The sequence below is a fragment of the Drosophila biarmipes genome, chromosome 2L (assembly GCF_025231255.1).
Source record: "Drosophila biarmipes strain raj3 chromosome 2L, RU_DBia_V1.1, whole genome shotgun sequence".
NCBI lineage: Eukaryota > Metazoa > Arthropoda > Insecta > Diptera > Drosophilidae > Drosophila > Drosophila biarmipes.
The window spans coordinates 12,460,253-12,485,357 of record NC_066612.1 but is presented as its reverse complement, the minus strand read 5'-3'; the positions used below and the strand labels follow the sequence as shown (position 1 = coordinate 12,485,357).

At 42.8% G+C, this 25,105-nt stretch overlaps 6 protein-coding genes across 10 annotated transcripts; 4 read left to right on the top strand and 2 right to left on the bottom strand.

Annotated features, from left to right (window-relative positions):
* Nucleotides 1-633: 633 nt before the first annotated feature.
* LOC108033351 (uncharacterized) lies at nt 634-9,045 on the top strand. 2 transcript variants are annotated; one of them, XM_017107662.2, is made up of 5 exons: nt 634-780; nt 5,307-5,664; nt 7,291-7,472; nt 7,785-7,978; nt 8,575-9,045. In XM_017107662.2, exons 2-5 carry the CDS (start codon nt 5,391-5,393, stop codon nt 8,744-8,746), a joined length of 822 nt encoding a protein of 273 aa, XP_016963151.1. In that variant the 5' UTR covers nt 634-780; nt 5,307-5,390; the 3' UTR covers nt 8,747-9,045. The 2 variants fall into 2 exon arrangements, with proteins under 2 accessions (XP_016963151.1, XP_016963149.1); XM_017107660.2 differs by having other exon boundaries at nt 8,551-9,045.
* Nucleotides 9,046-10,048: 1,003 nt separating this feature from the next.
* Nucleotides 10,049-12,330, bottom strand: LOC108033360 (ecdysone-induced protein 74EF). The gene has a single exon (XM_017107671.3). It carries the CDS (start codon nt 12,314-12,316, stop codon nt 10,229-10,231), a length of 2,088 nt encoding a protein of 695 aa, XP_016963160.1. The 5' UTR covers nt 12,317-12,330; the 3' UTR covers nt 10,049-10,228.
* A 1,525-nt stretch (nt 12,331-13,855) lies between these two features.
* Nucleotides 13,856-15,149, top strand: LOC108034298 (uricase). Its single transcript, XM_017109161.3, has 2 exons — nt 13,856-14,441; nt 14,509-15,149. Exons 1-2 carry the CDS (start codon nt 13,871-13,873, stop codon nt 14,991-14,993), a joined length of 1,056 nt encoding a protein of 351 aa, XP_016964650.1. The 5' UTR covers nt 13,856-13,870; the 3' UTR covers nt 14,994-15,149.
* A 47-nt stretch (nt 15,150-15,196) lies between these two features.
* Nucleotides 15,197-16,435, top strand: LOC108034299 (uncharacterized). Its single transcript, XM_017109162.3, has 2 exons — nt 15,197-15,559; nt 15,689-16,435. Exons 1-2 carry the CDS (start codon nt 15,343-15,345, stop codon nt 16,348-16,350), a joined length of 879 nt encoding a protein of 292 aa, XP_016964651.1. The 5' UTR covers nt 15,197-15,342; the 3' UTR covers nt 16,351-16,435.
* A 261-nt stretch (nt 16,436-16,696) lies between these two features.
* LOC108033892 (bromodomain-containing protein 9) lies at nt 16,697-19,894 on the top strand. Its single transcript, XM_017108543.2, has 4 exons — nt 16,697-16,871; nt 17,116-17,738; nt 17,803-19,468; nt 19,535-19,894. Exons 1-4 carry the CDS (start codon nt 16,814-16,816, stop codon nt 19,771-19,773), a joined length of 2,586 nt encoding a protein of 861 aa, XP_016964032.1. The 5' UTR covers nt 16,697-16,813; the 3' UTR covers nt 19,774-19,894.
* Nucleotides 19,895-19,950: 56 nt separating this feature from the next.
* LOC108033893 (ethanolaminephosphotransferase 1) lies at nt 19,951-24,087 on the bottom strand. Of its 4 annotated transcripts, none has more exons than XR_007763392.1 (9): nt 23,612-24,087; nt 22,241-22,309; nt 21,997-22,183; nt 21,670-21,926; nt 21,450-21,604; nt 21,203-21,383; nt 20,929-21,138; nt 20,540-20,863; nt 19,951-20,487 (listed from the first exon to the last, which is right to left on the bottom strand). XR_007763392.1 is itself a non-coding variant. In XM_017108545.3 (9 exons), exons 1-9 carry the CDS (start codon nt 23,666-23,668, stop codon nt 20,178-20,180), a joined length of 1,245 nt encoding a protein of 414 aa, XP_016964034.1. In that variant the 5' UTR covers nt 23,669-24,087; the 3' UTR covers nt 19,951-20,177. The 4 variants fall into 4 exon arrangements, 2 of the variants coding, with proteins under 2 accessions (XP_016964034.1, XP_016964033.1); XR_007763393.1 differs by having other exon boundaries at nt 19,951-20,464; XM_017108545.3 differs by having other exon boundaries at nt 19,951-20,264; nt 20,822-20,863.
* Between the last annotated feature and the right edge of the window lie 1,018 nt (nt 24,088-25,105).

Sequence of the window (25,105 nt, the reverse complement as noted above, 5' to 3'; positions counted from 1 at the left end):
AAAGCTTTGAACTTTGATTCCCAATTTCTGCAATCGCAACTGTGGCATTTGTAATTGTTATTACCGTGGCCTAAATAAACAATACCATCTAAAAATAACTAGCAGTCATATCATAACCATCATCACTCTATAAAAAGAAGCATGCTGTAATTAAAAACTCCATTGCAAGCGTACTGTGAAATAGTAATGATTTAAAATTATACTACCTTCCCTTCTAGGCAGTTCCGTAGAACGCTCACGGAGTGGCGAGATTCCAAGAATCAAATGACGCGTCCGGTTTGCATTTTCCGTAAACCGTACTGTCAACAAGGGCTCCCCAACCCCCACACTCCCGCATTATTTATCGCCCAGCCTTTTGGCGGTAAACCGTGACGCCAGTTCGCGACTTGTTGCCTACTTAGCGGCGCATATCTTGGCCCTGCTAAATGATTGCCTCCGACATTATTCATTCGCCAATATCGCGGGAGCAGGCGCTAACTTTTCAAATGCCCCGAAAATATTTCATTGATAAAACCCCGATGCCCTGAAAGGAGGAGTGGCCAGTGAAAGCTTGGCGAAGCTTTTACGCAATTTTTTGGCGCCTCGACATCGGCAAACCTCGACAACCGACGCACTCGTCATCGGTCGGCGATGGCGAACTGCGTTTAACTTCGGTTCCGGCCTTATAAAAGGAGGCGGCTACGCGAGTCGACCACGCAGTGTTCAACAAGTAGTAGGAGCAACAGTTGACAGCAAGCCATACTCTGGTTCTGTAATCGGTTTCCAGTAACATATTTTAAAGTGAGTGTAACCGATGTGTTTCGAATTTCGATTCCATGAAAACTCTTTGAAAGGTCCGATGAAAAACATGTGGTCTGTGATTAATTTGAACCAGCGAAAAGGATACAAAATCGTGACGCGAAATCTTAGAAATGCCGTCGCTATCGTCATCAATTTCTGTGTCGTCAATGAAAGACCAAATACGTGCATTATAATATTTACCACTCAGAAAAGGACAATGGAACTATAATATTTTTATCTGCTTTGTGCATTCGTTTCTTGAAAACCCACAAAAATTTATGAAACTACAGTAACAGAAAAAGATTTTTATTATATTAACTTTATCTGATTTTCTTCGAAGGCAAACTCCGAATTTTGTAAACAATATAATATGGATTTAAAATTTATATGTTTCAAAGAAATTTGCCATTTTTTTATTATTTTTGTTAATACAGATTTAAAATTTTTTAGGTTTCAAAGAAATTTGAATTTTTTTAAGTTTCGTTAATATAGACATAAAATTTACATGTTTTAAAAAAATTTGCCTTATTTTTTCATTTTTGTTAACTTCTTTTTCAAACTTTAACTTTTTGCAAAACAATTTCCAACTGTTTCTTAAATTTGCGCTTATGAAAACATAACCAAAATGGATCGTAAGTAGTAGGTTTTTCTGATTTTTATTTAAAAAGACTTACGACGAATTTGAATTTTAAAGGAATCTAAATTGTTCGTCTTGTCCAAAAAGTATCATAACAGCCAGATAATGTTAAAAACTACACTTTAGTATAAAATACATAAATTTCCATTAAATTGACCATTTAAAACCAAAACAATATTTTGTTAACCGTTCCTTGTGAAAATCAGTTTATACGTTTTTGGTAAGAAAGGAAATAAAGTTTAACTTTGATAGAAGCAGGCGTTACATTTTTAAAATATATTTTAAACTTCAATGTCCCCTTTAAATTAAATATCCTTTTACTTAAGAATAATAAATATTAATAGTTAAAAGCGGACAGATCAAATAAACATTAAATTAAATTATTAAAAATGATCAAAATTTCAATTTAAATATTTAAGTGTATATTGGATTGCGAAGTTCTACCATAAACAAAAAATTATATTGCCTTTAAATTTCCTTTTTCGGAAAAATCTTTCTTGCTAAATTAGATATTTTAATATGAAAATTCCAGAGTAGCTTAATACAAATGGCATATTTAAATCTAAACAGTCTAAAAGAAACCATATAGAACTAAACTTTTTACTGCAATTGGTGGGATAAAAATCATTTAAACAAAAGGTACCTTGGAAATTTTTAGGAGTTCATTCCATAAATACTTTATCAACGTCAATAACTCGAAGGAATTCCCACCAAGGCCAAATATAAATGTCAAGCGTAAATAAACCAATGAAAATCTTGGAGAAACAAATAGAAAAAAGCATCAATATTTGCAGAAAATGTTGTTCAACAATTGCTGTCCACCACCCCGTTCATACCCCTTAAGTTCCACGTGCAAAAATTCCAGGCAATCATACAGAAATATTAAAGAAATAAATAAATCGAAGACATTGAAAATTCTCTTCATTCCAAAGCTGTTTTCACGTCAGAACAATTCAGCTTCCCACTGGCTTTTAGCCAGAGAACTTACAGATGTCGGTGTGTGTTTTATTTTTTTCTGAAAGTATCACAGGATATCGAATAAGGGACAGAAGGCTATGCATTTCTGATTTATTAAAGTTGACTTGAAGTACTTAATTTTCTATATTGAGGGACTAATATATTGAAAAGAAGAGATAAGCTTGCTATTATTGAATTCAGCCAAGAATTTAAGTAACAGATATTGGCTTTCAATGACTGGAATCCTTTTTATTATTTTTAAGACTGGGTTTTTATGTACCGATGTAATCAACACCTTATTTCTTATATAAAAAGCTTTCCACTTAAAGCTACAAAATTATGCCATAGCAAAATCTACTTAAATGTGTGAAACACTCAAACCATAAAAGTAAATGAATTTTTAATACATTCAAAATGTTTGTGTTACACAAAGTTTCTAATACTTTTATGCCATTTTCAAGGAAAACCCCCCTTTCTGAATTCATTGTCTGGTCAGCTGAATCTGCTGCAACACTTGTGTAACCCTCGAAAATAAAGTGTGAGTTTGGTGTTCTTTTGTGTGCAAATTTCGACAAGTGCCCCAGCTGGCCACGTTCAATAAGTACTAAAGTTGTGTAATGTTCTCCGCAGGATTATTACACAAGTAGACCGTGTCTAATTGGCCGGAATCCGGCGACAAATGTCAGATGCACTTGTCCCGCTCCCTTTTCCCAGCTGTATTTTCCACATTCTTAGCCCTAATTAAGCAGTTTTTGCCCTACACCTGTCATGTGCTACGTAGGTGGAAATAGTGGAGGACCAGGGCCTATATTCCTGTGGGCTCGGACCCATTTCACTTACACTTCAACTCAATTTAGCAATTAGCCGAGCGGTTATTGCGAAAACGAACGTATACGAAAAGAAATGGGCCGACGGGTAAAAATGGACTCGAATATATGTGGAGAGTCAGGATGCTCCCCTCGCCGCCAAATTAATTCATTTTACCTTGGGGACATCGCTATCCATAGTTACCTTTTTTCGTTTCGGTCGCCTGTTTCGACACTGTGTCAACAAGTTAATTAAAGCATTTTGACAACGATTCGTGTTTGCTTTGTTTACTTCTAGCGCGTTGTGCCCCCAACAATTTCGAAAAAGTTTCGCGCCCTCAAAATGCCAAGTGGCAATAGAAGCGGCGTAATTGAAAAAGTTTTTTGCAGGAAATGCCCGAAGCAATTGCAGTTTATTTTGCAAATTAAGTGAACACAAAAAATCGCACTGCAGCTAAAAAATTAAAAAAAAAACGCATTCAATCATCAGCGAAGGAAATTTTATCGCAAATATTTTGACAAAATTCTTACAGTTGAGTTGGAAATTTACAATCAAACTCAATCGAAACGTGCCGGAAAATGGGAAAAGAAAATTGTCAACAGAAAGCTTTTCTTCCTCCAGATGTTTTAATGAACTGTGCTAGCCAAAAGCTGTTCATCCTACTTTTTTCCACTTGGGCGTGACCGAGTCGATTTACATTGCCTGGTTTACACGGTTAATTAACCTCATAAATTTAGACAATTTCAATTTATTTACATTTGTGAAAGAAAAGAAATTGTAAAGAGTGTCCAAAAACGGGCATTAAAGAATATCATTCTTTTAGGTTACTTCTTTTTTTATCCAATCCAGCAAAAAGCCATTCATTTTGAGTAATTAAACTTCTGTTTTCGTATGAGAATCTTCACACTTCTTTGTCTAAATTTGTTAAGGCAAACATAATTTTTATTTGCTTTGGCTGACAAATTAAGCTGATCCTAGACATCTCAACCAGCAAGACCGCAAGTGCCAAAAATTCCAAGCAACCCATTTATATTGCTCGTCAAGCGGTTTTTTAAAACGTAAAAATTTCAATGGGGGTGGAGGGTTTTCAGGACCCCAAACAAGCAAAGGTCTCGGCTAATAGCCCGAAAATACGCTGCGAAAGAGTTAAGCCCACTCGCCCACGTCAGCGACGTCCCATACTTAATTAAATGAAAAGGCAAAGGCTCACAATGAACCCCACTGACGTACCTGGGAAAAATAATATTAATAAATGTACAAGATACCATAGAATAGAGTGTTGAAAGTATAAAGAAAGCAAGTCAATAAAAAAGGATGAAAACTTAATAATTATAACGACTCTTCAATTATATTATAAAAGTATATTTTATGTACTATCATATAAAATGAGTTTTATAAACTTTTTTTGGTGTTCAAAATTATTTTGTTTTTGGTAATTCTGGAATTTTCAAGAAGTTTTTTTTAAGAAGTTTAAAAAATTTAAGCACAAGTGTTACTAGTCAAAAAAAATATGTCTAATTTATGAGAAAACAGCTTCTTATCTTAGTGATTTAAATTGATTTCGATTTTTATTTTGAATTTGTTTTTTAAATGTTTTTAAATAGGTGATATTGCTGATTTGTCATTAAAAAATAAACCTACATGTTTTATTTTTTGAAATACAAATCAAATCTCGGTAGGTTTGCCTTTAATTTCATAAACTGTTCGTTACCTGATTTTATTAATATTAATATTATTTTTAATATTTCCCAAAATATTACTCAAAGTTGAGGTATGCTTTTTCATGTCTACTTGCCCCACAGTACCTCGTGAAAAGTAAGATTAAGAAGCATCGCAAAACAAAAGCCCAAGAATCAGCCGCCAAGTTATCTAACAGACGCCTCCTGACGCTTCGCACCCACAAGCCATTTTTTCAGTTTTCCTCGCGGTCTTCCTTTTTTATGGAAGGGGTTTCTTGGTTGTTTGCGTGTTGATATGCGCATTGTTTGCTTAAACACAAAGAGCCGCCCACATGGCCGGGGTAATGGGAGGAATAGGGCTGGGATGTTGGCTGGATCCGTCTCTTACCAGTGGTAGTGATGGTAATTACCCGCGTGTACATACATCTCCACTTCTTGCCTTGCAGAGACAGACCAGCATCCACATCGACAACGAGCCGCGCATTAATCCCGAGCACATCCGGAGAGGTTGTATAAACAGTGACACCGCCATGAAGCCCGACATCCTAGCGTTCTGCATCCTGGCAACCACGATCCTGGCCAGCGGGACACGTCACGTCTCCGGCTTCTTGGCCGCCTCCCAGAGCACGCCGAATGGAGGAGGAGCCAAAGTGGGTGACAACCAGGGCGCTGCATCCGGACCACATCGCCTGCAACTGCCCATTTTCGGAGTCGCACTCGCAGGGGGTGGACCCGTTCGCCAGGAGCCCCCTTCCCTCGATGTCCAGGAGGCCCAGGAACGAGCTGTTTACGATCCCGGCGATGGTGAGTCATAAACAGCCCTATTACCGCATTTCTCGACTTGGCCCAGAGTAGTCGTCCCACGCTTCAGCTAATCCCCATTCGAATTACAAGAATAGCAACTGCATCCGGAGAGCATTTCAATTTAATTGGTTTCTAGTTCAGTTCGGACCGTTTTACAGAGTGCAAGGGTAGAATCTTATATCCTTGAAAGGGCAGCATTAGCTAAGCCCCAATTAAAAGGATAATAACTTCGTCAAACGAACATTTAAAGTACATTTTCATCAAGTTTCTCTTAAACCCAGACTTAAGCTAAGGTCAATTGAATTTATTATATTATATTATTCCTTTTTAAAACTGAATTTAGGAACTAACTTAAAGGGTGTGTTCACCGTCACATTGCTCTTACACAAAAAAACGTAATAAAATAAAAAGGTTATCTAACAATTTCCTATGAAATGTGCCTAATAGGTAGATTTCCTGGAAACCTTTAAACATGGCGTCGTTATCTCATTTGCCAGCCGAATTTCGGGTTGCCGACTTTTAGGCGACCCCTTTGAAAGGGGTGGACCAGAGTTAGGGTGGCCCAGGGCGACGTGCACTTAGCCATAACCGCCGCCCACCATCCATAATGGTCATGGTGACCGGTCGCCGAACATTTTCGGTCAGTGCACAATTTTTCAAGTGCCTCAAATTGTTGTCCTCCAACAATATGGAGTATGGAATATGTGTTTGTGCAGAGCACTTAACACGCCCACCGAAGCGAGCCGGGATAGATTTTCAAATTTGTTGACGAATTTGATTCGACGTTTGCTTTACGAACACCTACCTTCCATTTCCCAACCCGCAATAAATGTCATATCGGATTTTCGATAACTGAACTTGTTTTCCGAGTGATTTGATACATGAGTAACTGGATTGGAAATTTCACAACTATCGATTTGTTAAGCTGGGAAAATTTTACAATCCATGCGTTTAAGGTGTGACCAACAGTTTAATTTACCTTACTAAAGGTATTTACATAACCAGTTTTTTAGCTAATACAATGATTTAGTATGTATTATAACAAAAGGTTGTAAGAAAAGGCCCCACAAATATTTAAAAAACAATTATAAAGGCAGATAAAGGCAAACATTTTATTTTTATACCGGGAACCCCTATACTAAATCCTCTGTGGGTTCCTGGGAGTCTGTCTGCGCAACCTTGAAAAGGCACCCAGTGGACAGTGATGGGCAGACTGGATGCCAAAAGCGACAAAAGGCAGCCGAGGAGTTGCTGTGACTGCTGACTTGACTGACGGACATGGTCGAAAAGTGGGGAAAGCGCCATGGGCGGTATGCTGTGGCCATAAACCCATTGCCGCCAGTCAATTTCCGCCAGTTCATTCAAACGACAGCAGTGCCGGGGGGAGAACATGTTGAGGACTCCTCCCCACCAGCCGACAGACAGACAAACAAACTATTCAAACTTTCAAATATCAAGCGGCGGAAGTTTCCGCTGGCCAGGATCAGGGGATGGGGACTTAAATGGTGCCGGGCGCTTGGAATTGGAACTGGGAGTGGGAATGGCGTGTCTGTGGTCGGATTAGCGGCAGCTTGAATAAACATTCAAATCGCAAATAAGAACTTTGGCTTGCTCATTTCACGGCAGAATTACTCCGCGCCCAGGAGCTCGGATTGGCGCTGGTTCCGCCGGGCCCCGACTACGCCGATGCGGTGTACAACGAACTGGAGCTGGCCAGCAAGTTCGAGGTGCTCAAGAAGATGGAGGAGGATTTGCGGGCCGAGCAGGAACTGGTGGACAAATCCGCTTTGCTCATGAAAATGCTGGAGGTGAGTGGAAAGACAAAGCTCGCGAAACTTCATGGAAAAATCGGCAAATTACACTGAAAGAAACAATATTAAACATTAAAATTTCTTCAAAAGATAGATAGATGAATAAATTGATAGATAGTTAGAGAGATAAGATTTCCATTTATATAGATGCAATGATCTAAAATTAGTTAGTTTAGAAGATATAGATATAACACCTAGATAAACTCTATTATTTTCGGTTCTTAGATTAAATATGTTTCAATCCCTCCTTTGAATATGAATGATTATGATTAAGCCTACTATTTGTCTCGGTGCATTTATTTTGTTCAGGATCCCTCTTTGGAAACTTTGCCGCTGGTCTATGTGGAGGAGGAAGAGCCGGAGGCCGTGATTCCTTCCGCTGGAGCCGAGGACTACGCCGACCTGGAGAACGCCGTTCAGGATTTGGTTTTGGGCCAGAGCAAGCCCAAGCGTTCGCGGTATTATCGCAGGTATCCGTGGAAGCGCCACAACAAGAATCGCGGGTAGGTTGCTTTTCCTTACCGGCGTATTACACCCACACACCAATCCAAAATCCCCAAAGCACTGTAATGAGTTCCAGTGATTGCTAATTACCCACCCCAATTATCATTTGTAGTTAGTAAATGTTGTCAGTAGTCTTAGCGCAGAAATAAATACCTTATTCATAGAGTTTTAACCGGAAATCCTCAAATTGCCAGAATATTTAGAAGTGGAATTTATTATAAAAAGGTCTGCTTTTAAAGTATGCATTCGAAGAGATAAAATTCCTTAAAGCAACAATCTGGTAAATTCAATTTAACCGCATTTCTCGGGATCAAAGCATGACCCTTGAAAAATAATAGAAAAAAAAATGCAGAGCAATGATGGCAATTTCAGGAGCTTCCCTGCCTCCACCCACCGTAGTCCATTGAACTTGAACAACTTACTGTAATGCATTTATCAGAGTCTCTTTAGGCCCGAAAGGCAGACACCCAGAATCCCCCACCGCCCACAGAGAGATCGATTATTGAATACTGATTACCGATAGCCGAGACGTGAACGATTTTGCTAACTACATAACCATTACCATTATCAGTTCTTACATGAATTCTATCAACAGCAACTATGAACCGGAACTGCGGTACGCCTGCACGCCAAGTAAGGAGGATATATTTAAGCTGCTGGTCAATCTGCACGAGAATCGCAAGGGCAACCACAGCAAGACGGTGAACTTCTGCAATCGCAAGCGCCCCGCCAAGGCGGTCTTCACCAACATACGGTTCCTGGGTTAAGGAGGAAGGACATAGCTTGTAGGCGGTACAGAACAAAAATCAGAAGCCAGACACCGACAGGACACTGACAGACACATATGTATACCAAGCATCAATTGTACATTGCTGACAAAGTCGAGCGCCAACCTGGAGAACAACAAGCACTAACAATTAGCCTAACTAACTAACTAACTAACTAACTAACTACTTACTACCCAAGCTAAGCGAACTAAAAATAATTCGTTATCTGGTAGGGATAATAAGCCCCTGCCCCACCCCTAATTCTAATTGTAGACAATTAAAACTTTTATAACTCTCAATGTGTTGTATATACTAACTAACTTAATAAACGAAAGTTCTGGTAGCTCCCCGTGTTAATTTTTGATGTGGTCGTTGCGTGTGCTAATCCATGAAGTTGCAAAAACGTTGCCATATCACTTAAAAGTCTCGTAACGTCTCTCGGTCCATTACGCTAGTACTATAAAATAATAAATGGAACGACAAGCCCTAATGCTGTATCAATGTGTATATACGAGAACATTAAAGTGTATTAATATAAATGTATTATCTACTTACGAAATCAAACTATCCCTAATGTAAAGTCGATAAATATATATATTTCAAATAAACCTATAAAATACGAATATTCTTGTGCAATTAAATGGAGTCCGAGCGTTTTTTAATTGACTTTAAGGGTTGGAAAATCCAATCTGGTAAAATTAAAACCAAAAATCTTCAACTTTGCATTTTAAACGTATACCCTAGGCAGTCCAGGAGAAAAGATCACATTCTAGACAATTTTCTTGGAATCCCGTACCTTGGCCTCCCAATCCCACTACAAATCCACGTCTTTGTTTATCCCACATAAGAACTGCGATTGTAAACGAACCAACACCTTCGGAAGTGCGAAGGCGCCGCCCTGACATTGAGATTGAATGGAGCTGAGATTCTCGGCCAACTATTGCTCAGTGTTTGTTGAGTCAACAATGTGGCGACGTGGTTATCTGAGGCTGAGGTGGGCGAACTCGTGCCTCAGGCTGATAATGACCAGCGAGCGTGTAAACCCCTAACCGATGACTAAGCGAAGTGAAAAGGCGCATTCTTTATCATATTTATTTCATACAATCGCTATGACGTCAACACAATTGGTGAAATACGGATGCTGGCGAGTTAAGATTTCAGATTAATGCTGAGAAAACTAAGAAATCATTGCCATGTAACAGATAACGACTATACTAAATACATTCTTAAAATTAATCTTATCAAGAACACTTTCGTTTCTAGGAAAAAGTCATCTGATGATAAGAATAGAATTCGGGCTTAATCCGTAAACCTATTTTCAGTAATACAACTTCCTGTAATTAAGTTGTTATCAAAAAAGTAATCCAATTAAAAAATAGTTTAACTATTTATAAAATTGTCTATTTTTTTATTGGTTCAGAAATCTTTTGCACAATTTAAGCAATTTTCGGCTACATAAATGTTATGACTTTTATTTACCTTTCAGCCAAAAATATTGGGAAACCAGCTTCTCAGAGGTGAAAAACACAAGGGTTTGGTCAGCCAGAGCGTGTCGACGGAGAGTTTAAGGACCTCCATGTAATCAAAGGAGCAGCTGCTCTGCTCGAAGGCCTTTGTGACCACTGGAGATTCGGGCTTGGAAAGGGATTGTGATTGAGTTGTGACCCCCAAGGAGGCCTTGTCCTCATCCTCATCATCCAGAGCGGAACGAGCGAAGGCCTCGTCGCCATCGTAGTAGTAAAATTCCTTGCGAGTGGAGTTCGTTTCCACCACTCTCGAAGGCTGCTGGGCATCGATTCCGCGGGCATAGGAGATCCTTCTGGCAGTTCGGTACGGAGTAGCCGTGAAGGGCAAGGGATAACCACTGACAAAGCCAGGATATCCAGGCCATATCGGCGGTGTTTGCGGGGCTATGCCCAGTTGAGGTTGCAAGCCCACTTGGGGCCACAGGCCCAAGCCCCTTTGAGGTTGCTGTGGCTGCTGCTGCTGCTGCTGACCTAGTCCAAATCCAGAGTGTGCATCTTGCCGACAGCCATCCGAGTCCTGATCCTGGAATATCTCCAGCAGGAAGCCATTGGAGGAGGTGCTGCTCGACTGTCCAATGCGCATGCGCAGCGCCTTGCGACCCTGATCCCAGTGTGATTTGTGGATATATCCCGAGCGACAGCCGCAGTATCGGTGGCCATCTAGTTCGAGGAAGTCATCGTTGCAGTTTTGCTGACCTCCAAAACCTCCTCCATTGAATCCACCTCCGCCATTGAATCCACCTCCGCCATTGAATCCACCTCCGCCATTGAATCCACCTCCTCCTCCAAAGCCGCCTCCAACAGAACCTCCTGAATTGTGGCCGAAATCAAAGTACTTAAACTGAATCCTCAAACGGCAGACATTGGGCGAGCTTTTTTCTATGTAAAAAACACAATCTCTTTGCTGACTGGGCAGCAGATAGTTGAGTACGGTTCTGGGAAATCCCGGACTGGAGAGGTAAAAGTGATTCTGATTGAAGCTGCTGGCACAGCAGATATCCAACTGCCCTCCAAACTGCTGTAAGGTCTGGGAATCGTAATCCTTGAGAGTGACTGTATGCGGTTGAAAGGATGTGGTCTGATACTGGTCAGAAATTAGGGGCAACTCCTGCTGTTGCTGCTGGGGCACCAGAAGTTGCTGCGGGAACTGCTGCTGTAGTTGTTGCTGCTGCAGTTGCTGTTGCTGCAGGATCTGCTGTTGCAGTTGCTGCTGTGGAAATTGTTGCTGCTGCAGGAGATGTTGTTGCTGCAAAAATTGCTGCTGTTGTCGCTGCTGCTCCTGTTGCTGCAACAGTTGCTGCTGCTGTGGAGCACAAGGTGGCGCAACAGGCTGGGGGTATAATCCTGCTGGCGGTGGATAAAATCCGGCAGGATAACCCAAACCAGGTGACAAACCCGGAATGAAACCCAAGCGATTTTGCGTATAGTTGAAAGCTGGCTGCTCTTGCTGTTGTGGGGATTGCTGCTGCTGCTGCTGCTGCTGGTGATGGTGGTGGTGCAGCTTCTTGGGAGGCGACTTAGAAATCACTTGCACCGTGTCCCCGTCCACATCCTCCTCATCCTCGTCGAGACCCCTGGCCACCAAATCCTCCCTTTCGCAGGCCAAACGAGTGATGAGCAGGCGGAAGCCACCATTTGTAGTCCAGGGTGAGTCATCGCTGAGGAACCGCAGACGCAGGACTCCATCGGGTGTGTGATACTTCTTGATGCCCAGCACCTGACCGCACAACACGTCCATGTCATCACCATCGTTGTCCAAGCCAATGGCCAGGTAATCCCTGCTGCAGTTCTCCGAGAGCTCCAGCTTGAAGTCCAGGAACTGGATGTGGAACTTGGTGGGGCATCGGTAGGGGGATCGCACCACATAGTCCCAGCAGGTGTTCACCGGATAGTTGTCCGGATAGTTGGGCGACTCCACGAGACTCTGGCGCTGCCTGTAGACACCGTGCAAACCGCACTGGGGCAGCTCATCGTGGACAGCTCCCAGGGATCCCAAAGGGATAATGATGCTCAGAATCAAACCCAGGACTCCTGGCAGCTCCATTTCGATCTTCGACTGTCGACGACGCGCTCAAAAACGTAACTAACTCGTTGCGGTTGACAAAATACCGATGTTTGCCTGCCAAAAAATAACATTTTACATGGGTGCGTCTCGGGTTTCGCTGGAAAACAATTTGCACTTTTGTTTGTGGAGTCGCAACAAAAGCGTTCACTTGTCTGCCACTCCATTCATAAGCCGCACTTTAGTTCACTGAACCTCGGGCAAAACTTTCGGACGGACAACAAGTTTTGAGGTGCCAAAAGCTTCATAAAACTACAAATCCATTAGTTTAAATTCCAGGCGCAAGATCTTTTGAAACTGAATCATCTGGCACACGGTTCTCTACTTCGTTATGATGTGCCATCATCAAGATCGTATAATTTTATCATATCAGTAGAACATTAAGGCAAATGTGTCATTTCAACAAAGTTTATAAGACGTCGTAATGGAGTCATAAATACAATGAGTCTCCTAAATTATTTCTATGTTTTTCTTGCAGTATTTAAAATTAACCTCGAATCGAATGATATTTAAATAGTATTATGTCTTTTTAATGAAACTCTCACTTGAAAAATGACCACTCATTTCCTTTACTCAGTTTAACTTGAGCCAATAACCACAAACGGAACTTACATAACTTACCAACAATGAAATACAACAATTTTTGGGGCGTGGGAGCCCATCGTGTTTATTAAGCACGCCTCCTAAAAACCATGTCAAACAAATAAACAGCTTTTGAAATTGTACCCGAATATATTTTTTTCAGAGATCTGCTGCCCGAGTTTGTTTTGGCTTAAACTGGCTTATCACTAAGCCAATTCACTGGAAGACCACAGCTTCAGTTGATAATAATTTTGGGTGGCGTTAGCCAGAAAATGAGATTTGTGGGGGTAAACAAGTTGGTGAGAACATCTGGCAAATCCTTAGCACTGAGTCAAAACGTTTTAATTTATATATGGTCCTCACGGTTAAACAAAGGATATAGAAAAAGATCTTTTATTCCCAAATTGGTGAAATATAAAAACTTACTATTATAAATACTATATGACTAAAGGTAGTAATTTTATTGCTGTAAAAATTTATTTAAATTTATTTAAATTTATTAAGATAATTTTGGCCAACTCTTTTGAAAAGATATAGTAGCAAATGTTTCAGCAGAAGAGGAGCAAATATTTTTGTTGTCGATGAAAGTGCTTCAAACCTTATCTCTTACCAAAAAAGGCGAAATAAGGTTCTGCTTAGAAACGTGAGGCGTAAACAAGATACAAAGTTCTGGAGATAAATCGTATAATAACAGGGCTTAAGACCTAGAATTTCATTGAGTCTTGGTCATGTTTACTTGGCACCAGACCCCAATTATCTGCGTAACTAGTCATAATGCAGGTAAAACCCCTAATACTATAAGTGAGAGTGGTGATATACGATTTCCTGCGCTGGCCTTCTATGAGATATCTAAGCACACTTACATTCGTGATGCTATCAAGATTGTTGTGATATAAAACAGGGAGCGGAGCCGAAATGGCCATCAGTACCAAACTTAGAGAGATTGCAGTCAGAATGTTTGCTACACCCCTCCGACAACCAAGTGTGCCCACCCAGATCGAGAAGAAGTCACCCGGCATGGATGGCCATGATAAGCCCTATCAGTACGAGATCACCGACCACGGATACGGCAAGGATGCGGTCAAGGTTCTTCATGTCAGCCGCAAGGGACCTGTGCACACCATCCAGGAATTCGAAGTGGGCACCCACCTGAAGCTGTACAGCAAGAAGGACTACTACCAGGGCAACAACTCGGACATTGTGGCCACCGACTCGCAAAAGAACACCGTGTATCTATTGGCCAAAAAGCACGGCATCGAGAGCCCGGAAAAGTTTGCCCTCCTCCTGACCAAGCACTTCATCAACAAGTACTCCCACGTGGAGGAGGCCCACGTGCATGTGGAGGCCTACCCCTGGCAGCGGGTCTGCCAGGATGAGACCAGGACCACCATCAATGGCAAGTGCGAGAAGGGACCCCAAGGAAGTTGTGACTTCAGCTCCATCGACAACCGTTCACAGCATAATCACGCTTTTATTTTCACACCCACCGCTCTGCACTACTGCGATGTGGTTGTGAGGAGGACAGGTTGGTAATGGAGTACTTCATATATTTAATAACTTTTTAACATTTTCACCCATTTAAACCCTTTCAGATCCCAAGCAAACTGTCATCACGGGAATCAAGGGTCTCCGAGTCCTGAAGACCACCCAATCTTCGTTTGTGAACTTTGTGAACGATGAGTTCAGATCTCTGCCGGATCAGTATGATCGAATTTTCAGCACTGTGATCGACTCCTCCTGGGAGTATTCCGACACCGACAGCCTGGACTTCTTGAAGGCCTGGCAGACGGTGAAAAACATAATTATCCGCAACTTTGCCGGCGACCCGCAGGTGGGCGTGTCCTCGCCCTCCGTGCAGCACACCTTGTATCTCAGCGAAAGACAGGTCCTGGATGTCCTGCCGCAGGTGTCGGTCATCTCGATGACCATGCCGAACAAGCACTACTTCAACTTCGACACGAAACCGTTCCAGAAAATCGCTCCGGGCGATAATAACGAAGTTTTCATCCCAGTGGACAAGCCACATGGCACCATCTATGCCCAGTTGGCCCGCAAGAACATCAACAGCCATCTCTAGACAGGATCTCTTAGTTAGTCTTAACTGCAATTGCACTAAGATACAACAAATGTATAGAATTTTAAATTACGCAGCTGTTAGAATATTAAAATAACACCAAATTATATATGCTTTTTTGCAATATAGTGAAATAAAAATAAACAACAATGAACTCGATTCAACTCTTGATTTTCAAGATCAACATTGCCTTAGTTATAACTATCTAGGTTGTGTCAAAACTATTTTAAAAACCATGAAATGAGACATTGTTTCTAAAAAAAAACTTATGTTTCTTTTTTAACCATTTTGGCAATCAAAATTCGCTATCTAAATTCGAAGTTCCTTAACACTAAACTTCAAGAGCGTGACCATGACCAATCGACTGGCCTTGCACCACATCCTGACCACCCAGCTGCGGAAGGACTGGGAGCAGGAGGACTTTTCCAAGTCCCGGCTGTCGCAGGTGGCCAGGAGGGACAGGATCAAGGCCTCGCTGAGATCGACCCAGATGCCGGCACGCCACCTGATGCCCGACACCCGGAAGACCTACGACAATATGGTGGCCAACATTCACTCGACCATGAAGTGTAAGCTGTTTTTACAAAAAAAAATTAAAATTACAGTGTTTTGTATTTACAAATATTTTAAACTATTTTTTAAAGCCCCCTAAATTAAATTGTTGGCTAAGAATTACTTCAGATTCCTCTTCCCCTTAGCGGTTCGATCACCTCGAAGACCTCGGCCAACGGTGCCGTTGCCCGTAGCGGGGACTCCGACTCCAACTCCAGGAGTGGCCCCACCATTGCCATCGAAGGTAGCGTTCAAGCGCCCCAAACGCAACAAGTCGGGACGCATCAAGGGCGGTGGCAACTCCTCGAAGGCGAGCAGTGCCCATGGGATGGCCACCAAAACCAATGAAAAGGCACTGCCGGCTATCAAGGCCCTTGTGAACCACCAGGTCGCCAGGAGGGGCTCGAAGGGTTTCGACCGGCACCACCGCATTCGCGAGGTCATGCAACAGAAGACCGTGCTGGAGACCATGCTGCTGCAGCACAAGAAGCTGCAGAAGGATCGGCGGACCATAGCCCTGGATATCCAGCGGATGCGCGCTGACCTGGACAGGATTCGCAACAAGTTGGACACTTCCCTGCAGAGCCTGAACTCCACGCGCACCCTCTTCAGTGCCAACCAGAAGACCATGCAACAGAAGGCCAATCCCCAGAGCACGGTTGTCCAGCAGAAGGCGCCCCACAGCGCGGTGATCCCGGTGCGCCGCCGCTCCAGTGGAAAACGAAAGGTCAGGACCAACGCTGTTCCGATGAACCGGCAGAGCACGCTGGCCAACAAGGCACCCATCCTCAAGCGTCGGGTGCGTTAGGCGCCAAGTGAAAAGGAGCAACATATACATATATTAAATATCACTTAAATTATTAAAGAAAATATAGCAAACATTTCCACCTTCATTATTTTATTGGTTTTGATAAAGTCCCAAGAAAAAAAAATCAATTACAAATTTTTCATCCCTTATTTTCTTTACGTATTAAAAATTATGCCATATAAATTAAATTATTTTTTATAAATTTACAAATTTTGAATTTAAAATACCGTTACAAATTCATATTTTTAAAATCAGGGCTGGAAAGTAGCGATAACTTATCGACTAGTGTTGCAAAACATCTCGCTGATATCACTTTTCGCCAGGCGCTATGGTATTCTGGGCGAGAGTTAAAACGGTCACACCGCTCATGGCGTCTGCCTTTTACAACCGGATTTTTGTTTTTCGTTTTTTTACCCACAATTTTCACCGGTTTGCCTAATTTTGTTACATTTGGAGGCCTAAGATGGGCTCCTCCAAAAAGCACAAGAAGAACAAATCGGAGCGACGCGAGAAATATGAAGGTAGGTCCACGAAAGTGTTTCGTCTGCGTGAGCCCCTGCTGGCACATGCCATCTCGCTCTTACGTTTTGCCGCTTGTTGTTGAGCATGTATACACTTTGAAAAAAGATGGTGAACATACTCGTATATAAAAAAAAAATATGGAAAAATTATAAATACTGCTGAAAAATGTGGTTGTAGTTCTTATATTTATTTGCAAATAATAATGTAACATAAACTAATCTAAATGTATCTCGCATCATATAGAATACAGTCAGCACCAGGATCCGGCTCAGCTGCAGCGAGGTCTGAAGCTCATCCTCAAGGTGGGATCGAATGCCACGCCGGAGTACAGTGCCAATTCGCCAATGGTTGACGGAGGACCGCCCACAGCAGCCGAGGCCATGATGTCGCCCGTACCCGAGGAGCTCCAGGATCACCAGGGCCATCGGGAGCGCCACAAGAAGTCGAAGAAAAAGAAGAAGAAGAAGGATCGCGAGAAGAAGCACAAGCACCACAAGGAGAAGCGTCACCGGAGCAGGGATCGCCATCGGGACGCTGGATCGGACGAGGATGTGGTGCCGGGTGCCGACGATGCCGCCTGCAGTGGTTTCGCACCACCCTCGGTGGCTCCGCCGGCCGTCGATCCGGATTCCAGCCAGGATGGCTTCAGCTTTATGGACGACGATCAGTCACAGCCGCTGCCGGAGAATATTCTGTTCTTCGCCGGCATCACCACGGACAACTCCCCGTCCAACTGTCCGGTGTCCAAGCCCATTGCTCCGCGGAAGCTGGAGGATATCCTGATGGGTTCCTCGCCCAACTCCTCGTCGCTGCAATCCTCTTCTTTGGGAATGGTGGGCAGCAGTCCCACCAAGCCATTGACCGACGTGAGTTACTACTACACTACTTAACGCGTATTACATATTAATTACCATGTCATATGCCCTTCAGCTCTTGATCCCATCTCCATCAACGCCTGGTGGAGCGAACTCCATGAATGCTCTTACACCCAAAGCTCTGGAGGCACCAAAGACCCCCAGCAGCTCCAGTGAGTCGGGAAGGGAACCACGGAGCTGTGTGCTCAAGCTGAAACAACAGAAATCGCCGTTAAACAAACTGCTGGAGCACCTGCTGCGCTTCCTCGAAAAGAGGGATCCCCACCAGTTCTTCGCATGGCCGGTGACCGATGACATGGCGCCCGGTTACTCCTCAATAATAAGCAAACCCATGGATTTCTCCACCATGAGACAAAAGATCGATGATCACGAGTATGCTGCTTTGACCGAGTTCAGTGATGACTTCAAGCTCATGTGTGAGAATGCAATCAAGTACAACCATGTGGACACCGTTTATAACAAGGCAGCCAAGCGTCTGCTGCAAGTCGGAATGAAGCACTTGCAGCCGGAGAACCTAATGAGGAGCCTGAAGCCACTTTCGGGGTACATGCGAGAGCTCACTGCTAAGGAACTAGGCTTTGAATTGAGTTCTAACGATATGTCGCGGGAAACTCATGACTCGGCGGACGAAGGAGCCTCAACCGGAGCAGAAGAGCCGCCCACACCTGCCCAACTGGAGGAGGAGGAGCGCAAGCGTGTAAGGCGGTTGGAGAATGCTCCGAAAACTCATTTCGAACCCTATGTAGATGATATGACGGGGGAGGAGATTCTAGCCCAAGTGCAAAATGCCGCCCAACAGGCAAAGCAGAGGATAAACGCCAAGAAAAATGCCCGAAAGATGGGTTTCCTACGTCAATCGAAGGATGGCAGTACTACCCTGAATCTTCTGATAAAAGACGAGAACGAGGGCCCCGAAAGGGTCGTAACCATTGGCGATCTGGTGGGCAAACTGCAAACGGGAAGCTCTCAGCTACAGGTACGACAGGCTGACAAGAGGAATGCCATGAAGACGGTGAAACCCTTAAGCTACGGCGCCTTTGCCAGCTTTGCGCCCACTTTTGATTCCCGCTTTTCCACGCTGAGTGCCGAAGAAACTCAATTGGTCTTGCGTACGTATGGAGATGCCTCCAGTGCGGAATACGCTGAGAGTATTCTTCAGTTCACCAAGGACTCTAGCTATGGGACGACCATTGCAAATGGTTTGCTGGACATTCTCACTAACGGCGAACACAGCAAATCCCTGGATGAACTCTACAACATGCAGCTGCATTCGTACGAGCAACGCGAGATTGCAAAGTGCTTTGAACAGGAGGAGGAAACCCCTTGCCCGCAGGAAAGTGCAGAGCAAATCGAGCAAGAGTACGAGAAATACAAAAACACCACTGTGGATTTCAAGCGTCTGCAATCCCTCGGTGATCTTGGCATCGATGTGAGCTTCTTGGACGGCATGGAGGCGGAAATGAAGAATTTCGAACTCAACCGACGAATGCACGAGCATCTCAGTCAAAACTTGACGCTGATCGAGAAGCTGCGAGTAACCCAGCACGATCGTTTGTCACAGCCATTGCCGAGTCACCTGGGACTAGTGCAGCCCGCTGGTCAGGAGGAGGCCCAAACCGCCCAGCAGTTGACCCAGCAGATCAGTGAACTGGCAAAGAAGCTGCCCCCTTCCGCCATCGCCGATCCCTACGCCTTAAGGAAGGCCATGGGCATGTCCTATGGTATGTCGATATACTAATGTATTTGATTATATTTTCTATGTTAATTGAAAACCTTTCCTATTCCAGCTGGCCTGCCGCCACCTCGACCGGTTTCTCCACGCGTCCAACTGCCCGAGCTGCTACAACAGCCGGTGGCCCTTCCCCAGTTGCAACCGGTGGCCATGGAGATCGACGATTCGGATGAGCAGCATGGCGGCGGAGATCTGGAGAACGAGCTGCGCGAGTTCCTCGAAAGTGGTTCAGGACTACACCCTACTAATCCGGCCGATGACAACAGCATTGTCGCCCAGCTGCTGCTGAACTAGGGGATCGGGAAATCTCCATGACGCGCGCTATGTTTATAATGTAAGATAATTAAATTTCTCTAAATTATTTTCATATATCCCATGGCAGTTGCTTTCTGAATAAATTGTAAGATAATACTAATCCACAGGCCTTGCTATTGGGGAAAGGTGTAGGTCCTAAACAGTAATTATAAAATGTTATGTAGTTAGCAGTACTGCAAAAGATAGCTTTTATTGAAATTATTAAGAGGTTTTGATCTAAAAACGATCAAATATTAATTCAGGGAACTGTCTTAAGCACTAACAATTATATTCTCGCTTCAATTTCGAACTTAAGCCTAAACACACTTTCAAATTGTCTTAACTGTACCTAGGTAACGATTTAAAGTTTAAACACAACACAATTGCAGATGAACCGGCGAGTGCTAGACTTCTCCGACGTTTTCCGTGGGCTTGGGCTCTTCAACAACCTCCTTGAGCTCCTCCTCAGCGGTGACTGGCGGTTTCGTGATCTACAGAAAATTACAATACGATGGGCGGTACAGTGAACATACACTTTGCTTTATCATAGTTGAGCAACTTCATTCAGTAGCTGTCTCCAGGCACATAATACTTATCGGATCATGCAGTTAGCGCTGCCATATTTCATTAACATGCTGGTTATATCTGTCTTTGACAATAGCTCTCTTCATGCACTTAGCCTAGGCGTATTCTACAGATAAGTACGATTAGGTTCTTAGGCTATGATTAGGATTTGGATTACATAATATCTTCGTATGGACTTTACCACATTAGAAACCGCGTGGGGCGAGTATCGGTTTAGTGTTTTGATTTGAGTATGGACCACTTAGAACCTAGACTCTAGGCGAGGGCTAAATGTTTTGGAACCCATTTATATGTATATATATATACTTTATATCACAAGATGGTTGATTTTGCTTGTCCCCGTTTTTGATGTGATTTTGGTTAGTGGGCGATTTCAATGGCTTTTCAACGTTTTGATTTTGTTATTGTTCTGTAGAAGTTTTTGAGTTGGATCTGAGCCCGATTGGCTACTAGATTTTCTTACTTTGAAGCAGCGAATCTGGAAGTGGTCGCACATCTCCGATACCTAAAAATAGTAAGGTTTAATTGTATTTTTATAGCTTTAATTTGCTAGAAAAATAAGCCGCTTACCACACCGTAGCCGTAGTGCCAGTGCGCTAGTGTTGAGAAGATGGTGAGACCCTGGACTATCCATCGCTCCATTTCCGGCGTGAGATCTGTGTCGAAGACCATCTCGTAGTAGGGAAAACAGCAAACTCCCACCGTGGCGGCCAGTGGCCACATGAGCACATTGAAGGCATCACATCGAGTGTCCGACATTTGGGCCACTATCAACCGGCACTTCAAAATAAAATTAAAGAAAATTGTATATTTTGGCCAATTTTCACATCTTAGACATATTTACTGCAATGTTTGAGAATATCGTGCCATAGAGTATCCACAGGATACGCGGCTCCAGGTTGATGACATTGTTTCGAGAGAAGAACGACCAGATTACGGTGATCACAAAAAGCCAGACGAACGCGAAAAATGGACGCAGCATCTCCCACATAGGTCGCATTTTGCCAGTCTTGTTTTTATAGGAACTGAAACAGAGGCATATAATTTAAAATCTCAGCTAGGTCAGTTTATAGATGAGGACTGCAACTCACAGATAGATATTTCTGGCGATAATCGGATGACTGCTGACCATGCCGGAACCAATCAGAACCACCTCAAACATGTTGGCCACAGTGAAACCTCTAATGTCGAAGCGATAGATGCCAGGTCCAAAGACAGTGGCCAAGAAAAGCATCCCACTAACTCCCTGACATGGGAAACAAAATATTATTAATTTGGAAATTATATAAAACTGATATTTGCTGTACTCACCCACATGGTAAAGTCATAGCCCCAGGGCAAAAACATGACTCCAGTGTTGTACTTCTCCACGTGCGTCAAGTAGAAGTTAAGAAATACGTTCCAGATCACGAAGAACATGCGGATTGGCGGCAGATCGTGTGAGCCGAAGAGGGAGAACAGGTAAATGGGTATCAGTGCAGCTGAATAGGAGTCCAATCCGTGATCGAACAGCTCTCCCAAAGGGCCACTCGTGCCCGTTCTCCGAGCCTGCTTGCCATCCATGCCATCTAATGGGTAAATAGCATTTTAGAGTTATGGAACATAATGTAAAGTTTATAAATCTCTTTTGAAACTCACCTAAATTGTAATATATAAGTATGTTTATGGCCGCCACAGTCCACACCCAGGCGGGTACACTGTTGCCGTTCTCTGCATTCGCGGCATCGAAACTCCAGTCGTAGTAGGCTATCAGGATAAAGTTGACGACGGTCATGAGGAATCCCACGAACGTCAGAACGTTGGGCGCCAGCCATTTGGGAACAAACTGGAATGTGTAGTTTCGTTTTATATGTACTTATGCCAGGAAGTTCTCATGTATTACCTTCACCAAGTAGTTCCACAACGGGTGCATCACATAGACACTGAGGAAACTCGTGTCTATACTGCTGTACTACGGAATAAATAACAAGATATTGATTAGTACCACCGCCTGACCTTAAATATAACTCTCCATTCCCTCGGCTGATTATTTCTGTCAGCCTATAATTTGAAATTCATTGAAACTGAGGTGCGTTTATGAATTCATAAACCAGACCGAAACTCATAATCACAGGGTAGAACTATCGTTTAAATGAGGTTTGATAAGATATCACTTCGCAGGGCCCTTGTACATTACTTTTACTATCGTTTGTTTGATTTTTGCTTTGCCGAAGACTGAAAACTTGTTGGTACAAGTTCTTAACCTCCATACTTTGCCCCGTCTGTGCTCCATTGTCTTTGCATTTTGTAATCATTACAAGTACAAATTCCAGTATTGATAGTAACCAACTCAAGCCCCTCCACCGAATACGCACTATCTATCGAAGGCTTCAGCACTTGAATCCGTGACAGTTCAATGCCTCCTTCCAACGAACGTTTGCGAAACATTTGTTTAGCCTGATTATCACCTAGTTTGAGAGTTCAAGTTTCGACACATAGTAAACCGGATTAATTGGTCGGCATGAATTTAATCCGGACGGCGAACTAACCGGAACTAGAATAAATTGTGATCCGATAAGAAAATTGTAGTTACACCTTGAGAAATGTTGGACTACATTGGGAACGGAATAATGTTTTGGTTTTGCAAAAAATAAAACCAAAACCTTTTAACTTAATATTGTGTACTCCAGCTTTTGATATTATTTGACTATACATATTTTGTATTTTTCAAGTATTATTTCAATTAAACTTTTCTCCCTGTGTAGCACATACATTTTTTGTGATTCACGATTATGAATATTTTTGACAAAAGCTAAACTTTTCCTTTTCTTTAATTTTTAAGGAAATATTTTAAATGCTGAAATATTATTTGGAAATGTTCTCATTACTAACGTAAAATAGCTTGATTATTATTAACAATTTGTTGATCTCAGCCCATTTATTTAAAGAGCCTTCTAGATCCAATATACCTCACTGCAAAACCTTATAAAGAGTAAAAATGTTTAAACTGAGTCCACATGGCTTTCCAAGCGCCTATAGCAACATGAGGATCCGTTAAGTGTACCAAACAGTCGTCCCAACTTAACTCCCGGAGGTTTCTAAGTTGTAATCGAACACTTCCAGAAAATGGGTTAAATCGATAATGCGGATTTTCAATTTATAACAATTGACTGAAGTAGGGGAGTGTGTTCCCCAACTGGGACATTGATTTTTACCGCCCATCCCACCGAGGGCCTTGTCCGAAAGACCGTACCCCCTTTTCGGAAGAACTCACCTTGTAACGCTCGAAGCCCCTCAAATGAGCCTCCGACAAATAGCGCATGCAGCCCATTTTGTAATTTCTATTTTGTACTTCTCTGAAATGATTCTGCTGTTCCACTAGTTGGTGGAGGTGATAACAGGGCGCGAGGAGGCGGCGCGGGAGATGGGGAGTTTGCACTTGGATCGGAAGTCAGATTAGCGCGTATGGGCTTGACCTTTGTATGGGTCAGATGGTCTACTCCGGCATATTGTATAACATCTGCGGATCCACACAGATATACGATTTTCGGATTCGCGCGCACTGCGGCCCCCGCTGGAAGGCGGAATGCGGGTAAATTAAATAATCGTTTTGTGCGCTCTCTGGCACGCAACACGCCAACAACAGTTGCTCTGCACTCGGATAACTGGCAAGGAAGGAGAACCGGACGGAGACGAGCACGCAGCCGGAATGCCCGAAGAAGGAGAACTGTATTCCGGACGGGCCGGCGTCTGAATGGGAACTGCGGACTTATCAGGCCTGAAGACCTAGCGCTTAATTCACGACGCCGACCGCGACTTGGGTTCCACAAAAACAAATCCCAGTGCGCACAGCACCAGAGATGGTCAGTTGGGGTTTTCAGACGGAACCGGGATTTCTGAAGTCCAACTCTCTGGATTACCTATTAAGGAAACCCTATTTGCCATACCTTATTCAAGAATTTGCTGACCACCACTAAGTTTACCCGTCTATTATATAAAAACATATTTTATACACATTTTAAGAAGCTACCAGTCTATTATATAAAAACATATTTCATACACATTTTAAGAAATTTTATTTAGTTTTTATTTCAGCAATAAAACCAACACGATTTAAGTTAAAAAAAAGTATGATAGAATCAGAATATTACTTTTTATAAGATTCCTATCCCTATATGAGGATGATATGTGGAACGACAAACTAAACTTGCTATTTGGAATTCAAAATGTACTTGAACAGTATTAAAAAGTAATAGAAAATCATATATTTTTAACAGAACATTACGAATAGTATTTATTCCAACGTTGTAACACTTTTAACAACCTATACAACGCCTTGTTGGCATCTCTACCCGTACTATCTTATCGGGAGGAGATTGTGTGTGTATTTTGCATTGAATGAATGTGAATTGAAAATTGTAAAACGCTCCCACTCCATGAGCAACTAAATTGCGGCCCGACAGAGAGGTTATCAATCTCAGGCTCCACAATTTCCACAGGCAGAGCGACAATAATGCCAGGGAGATTTGTGGCCTGTTGTTTATTACAATTATAAACGTTAATGACCGCCCGCAAACGGATCCGATCGGATCATCGTGCTGTTTTATGCGCGTGTTTTATAGAACTCTAAAATTAGATCGAATCCGTGTTTTCAATTTTAGTTCAAGTTCGGATGATAACCCTTCGCAGATCGGGTTGCCAGGCGCCACGGGGGCAAATCGAACGGAAATCGAATCTTGAAGATTAGTCGGGACGGAAAATGGGCATG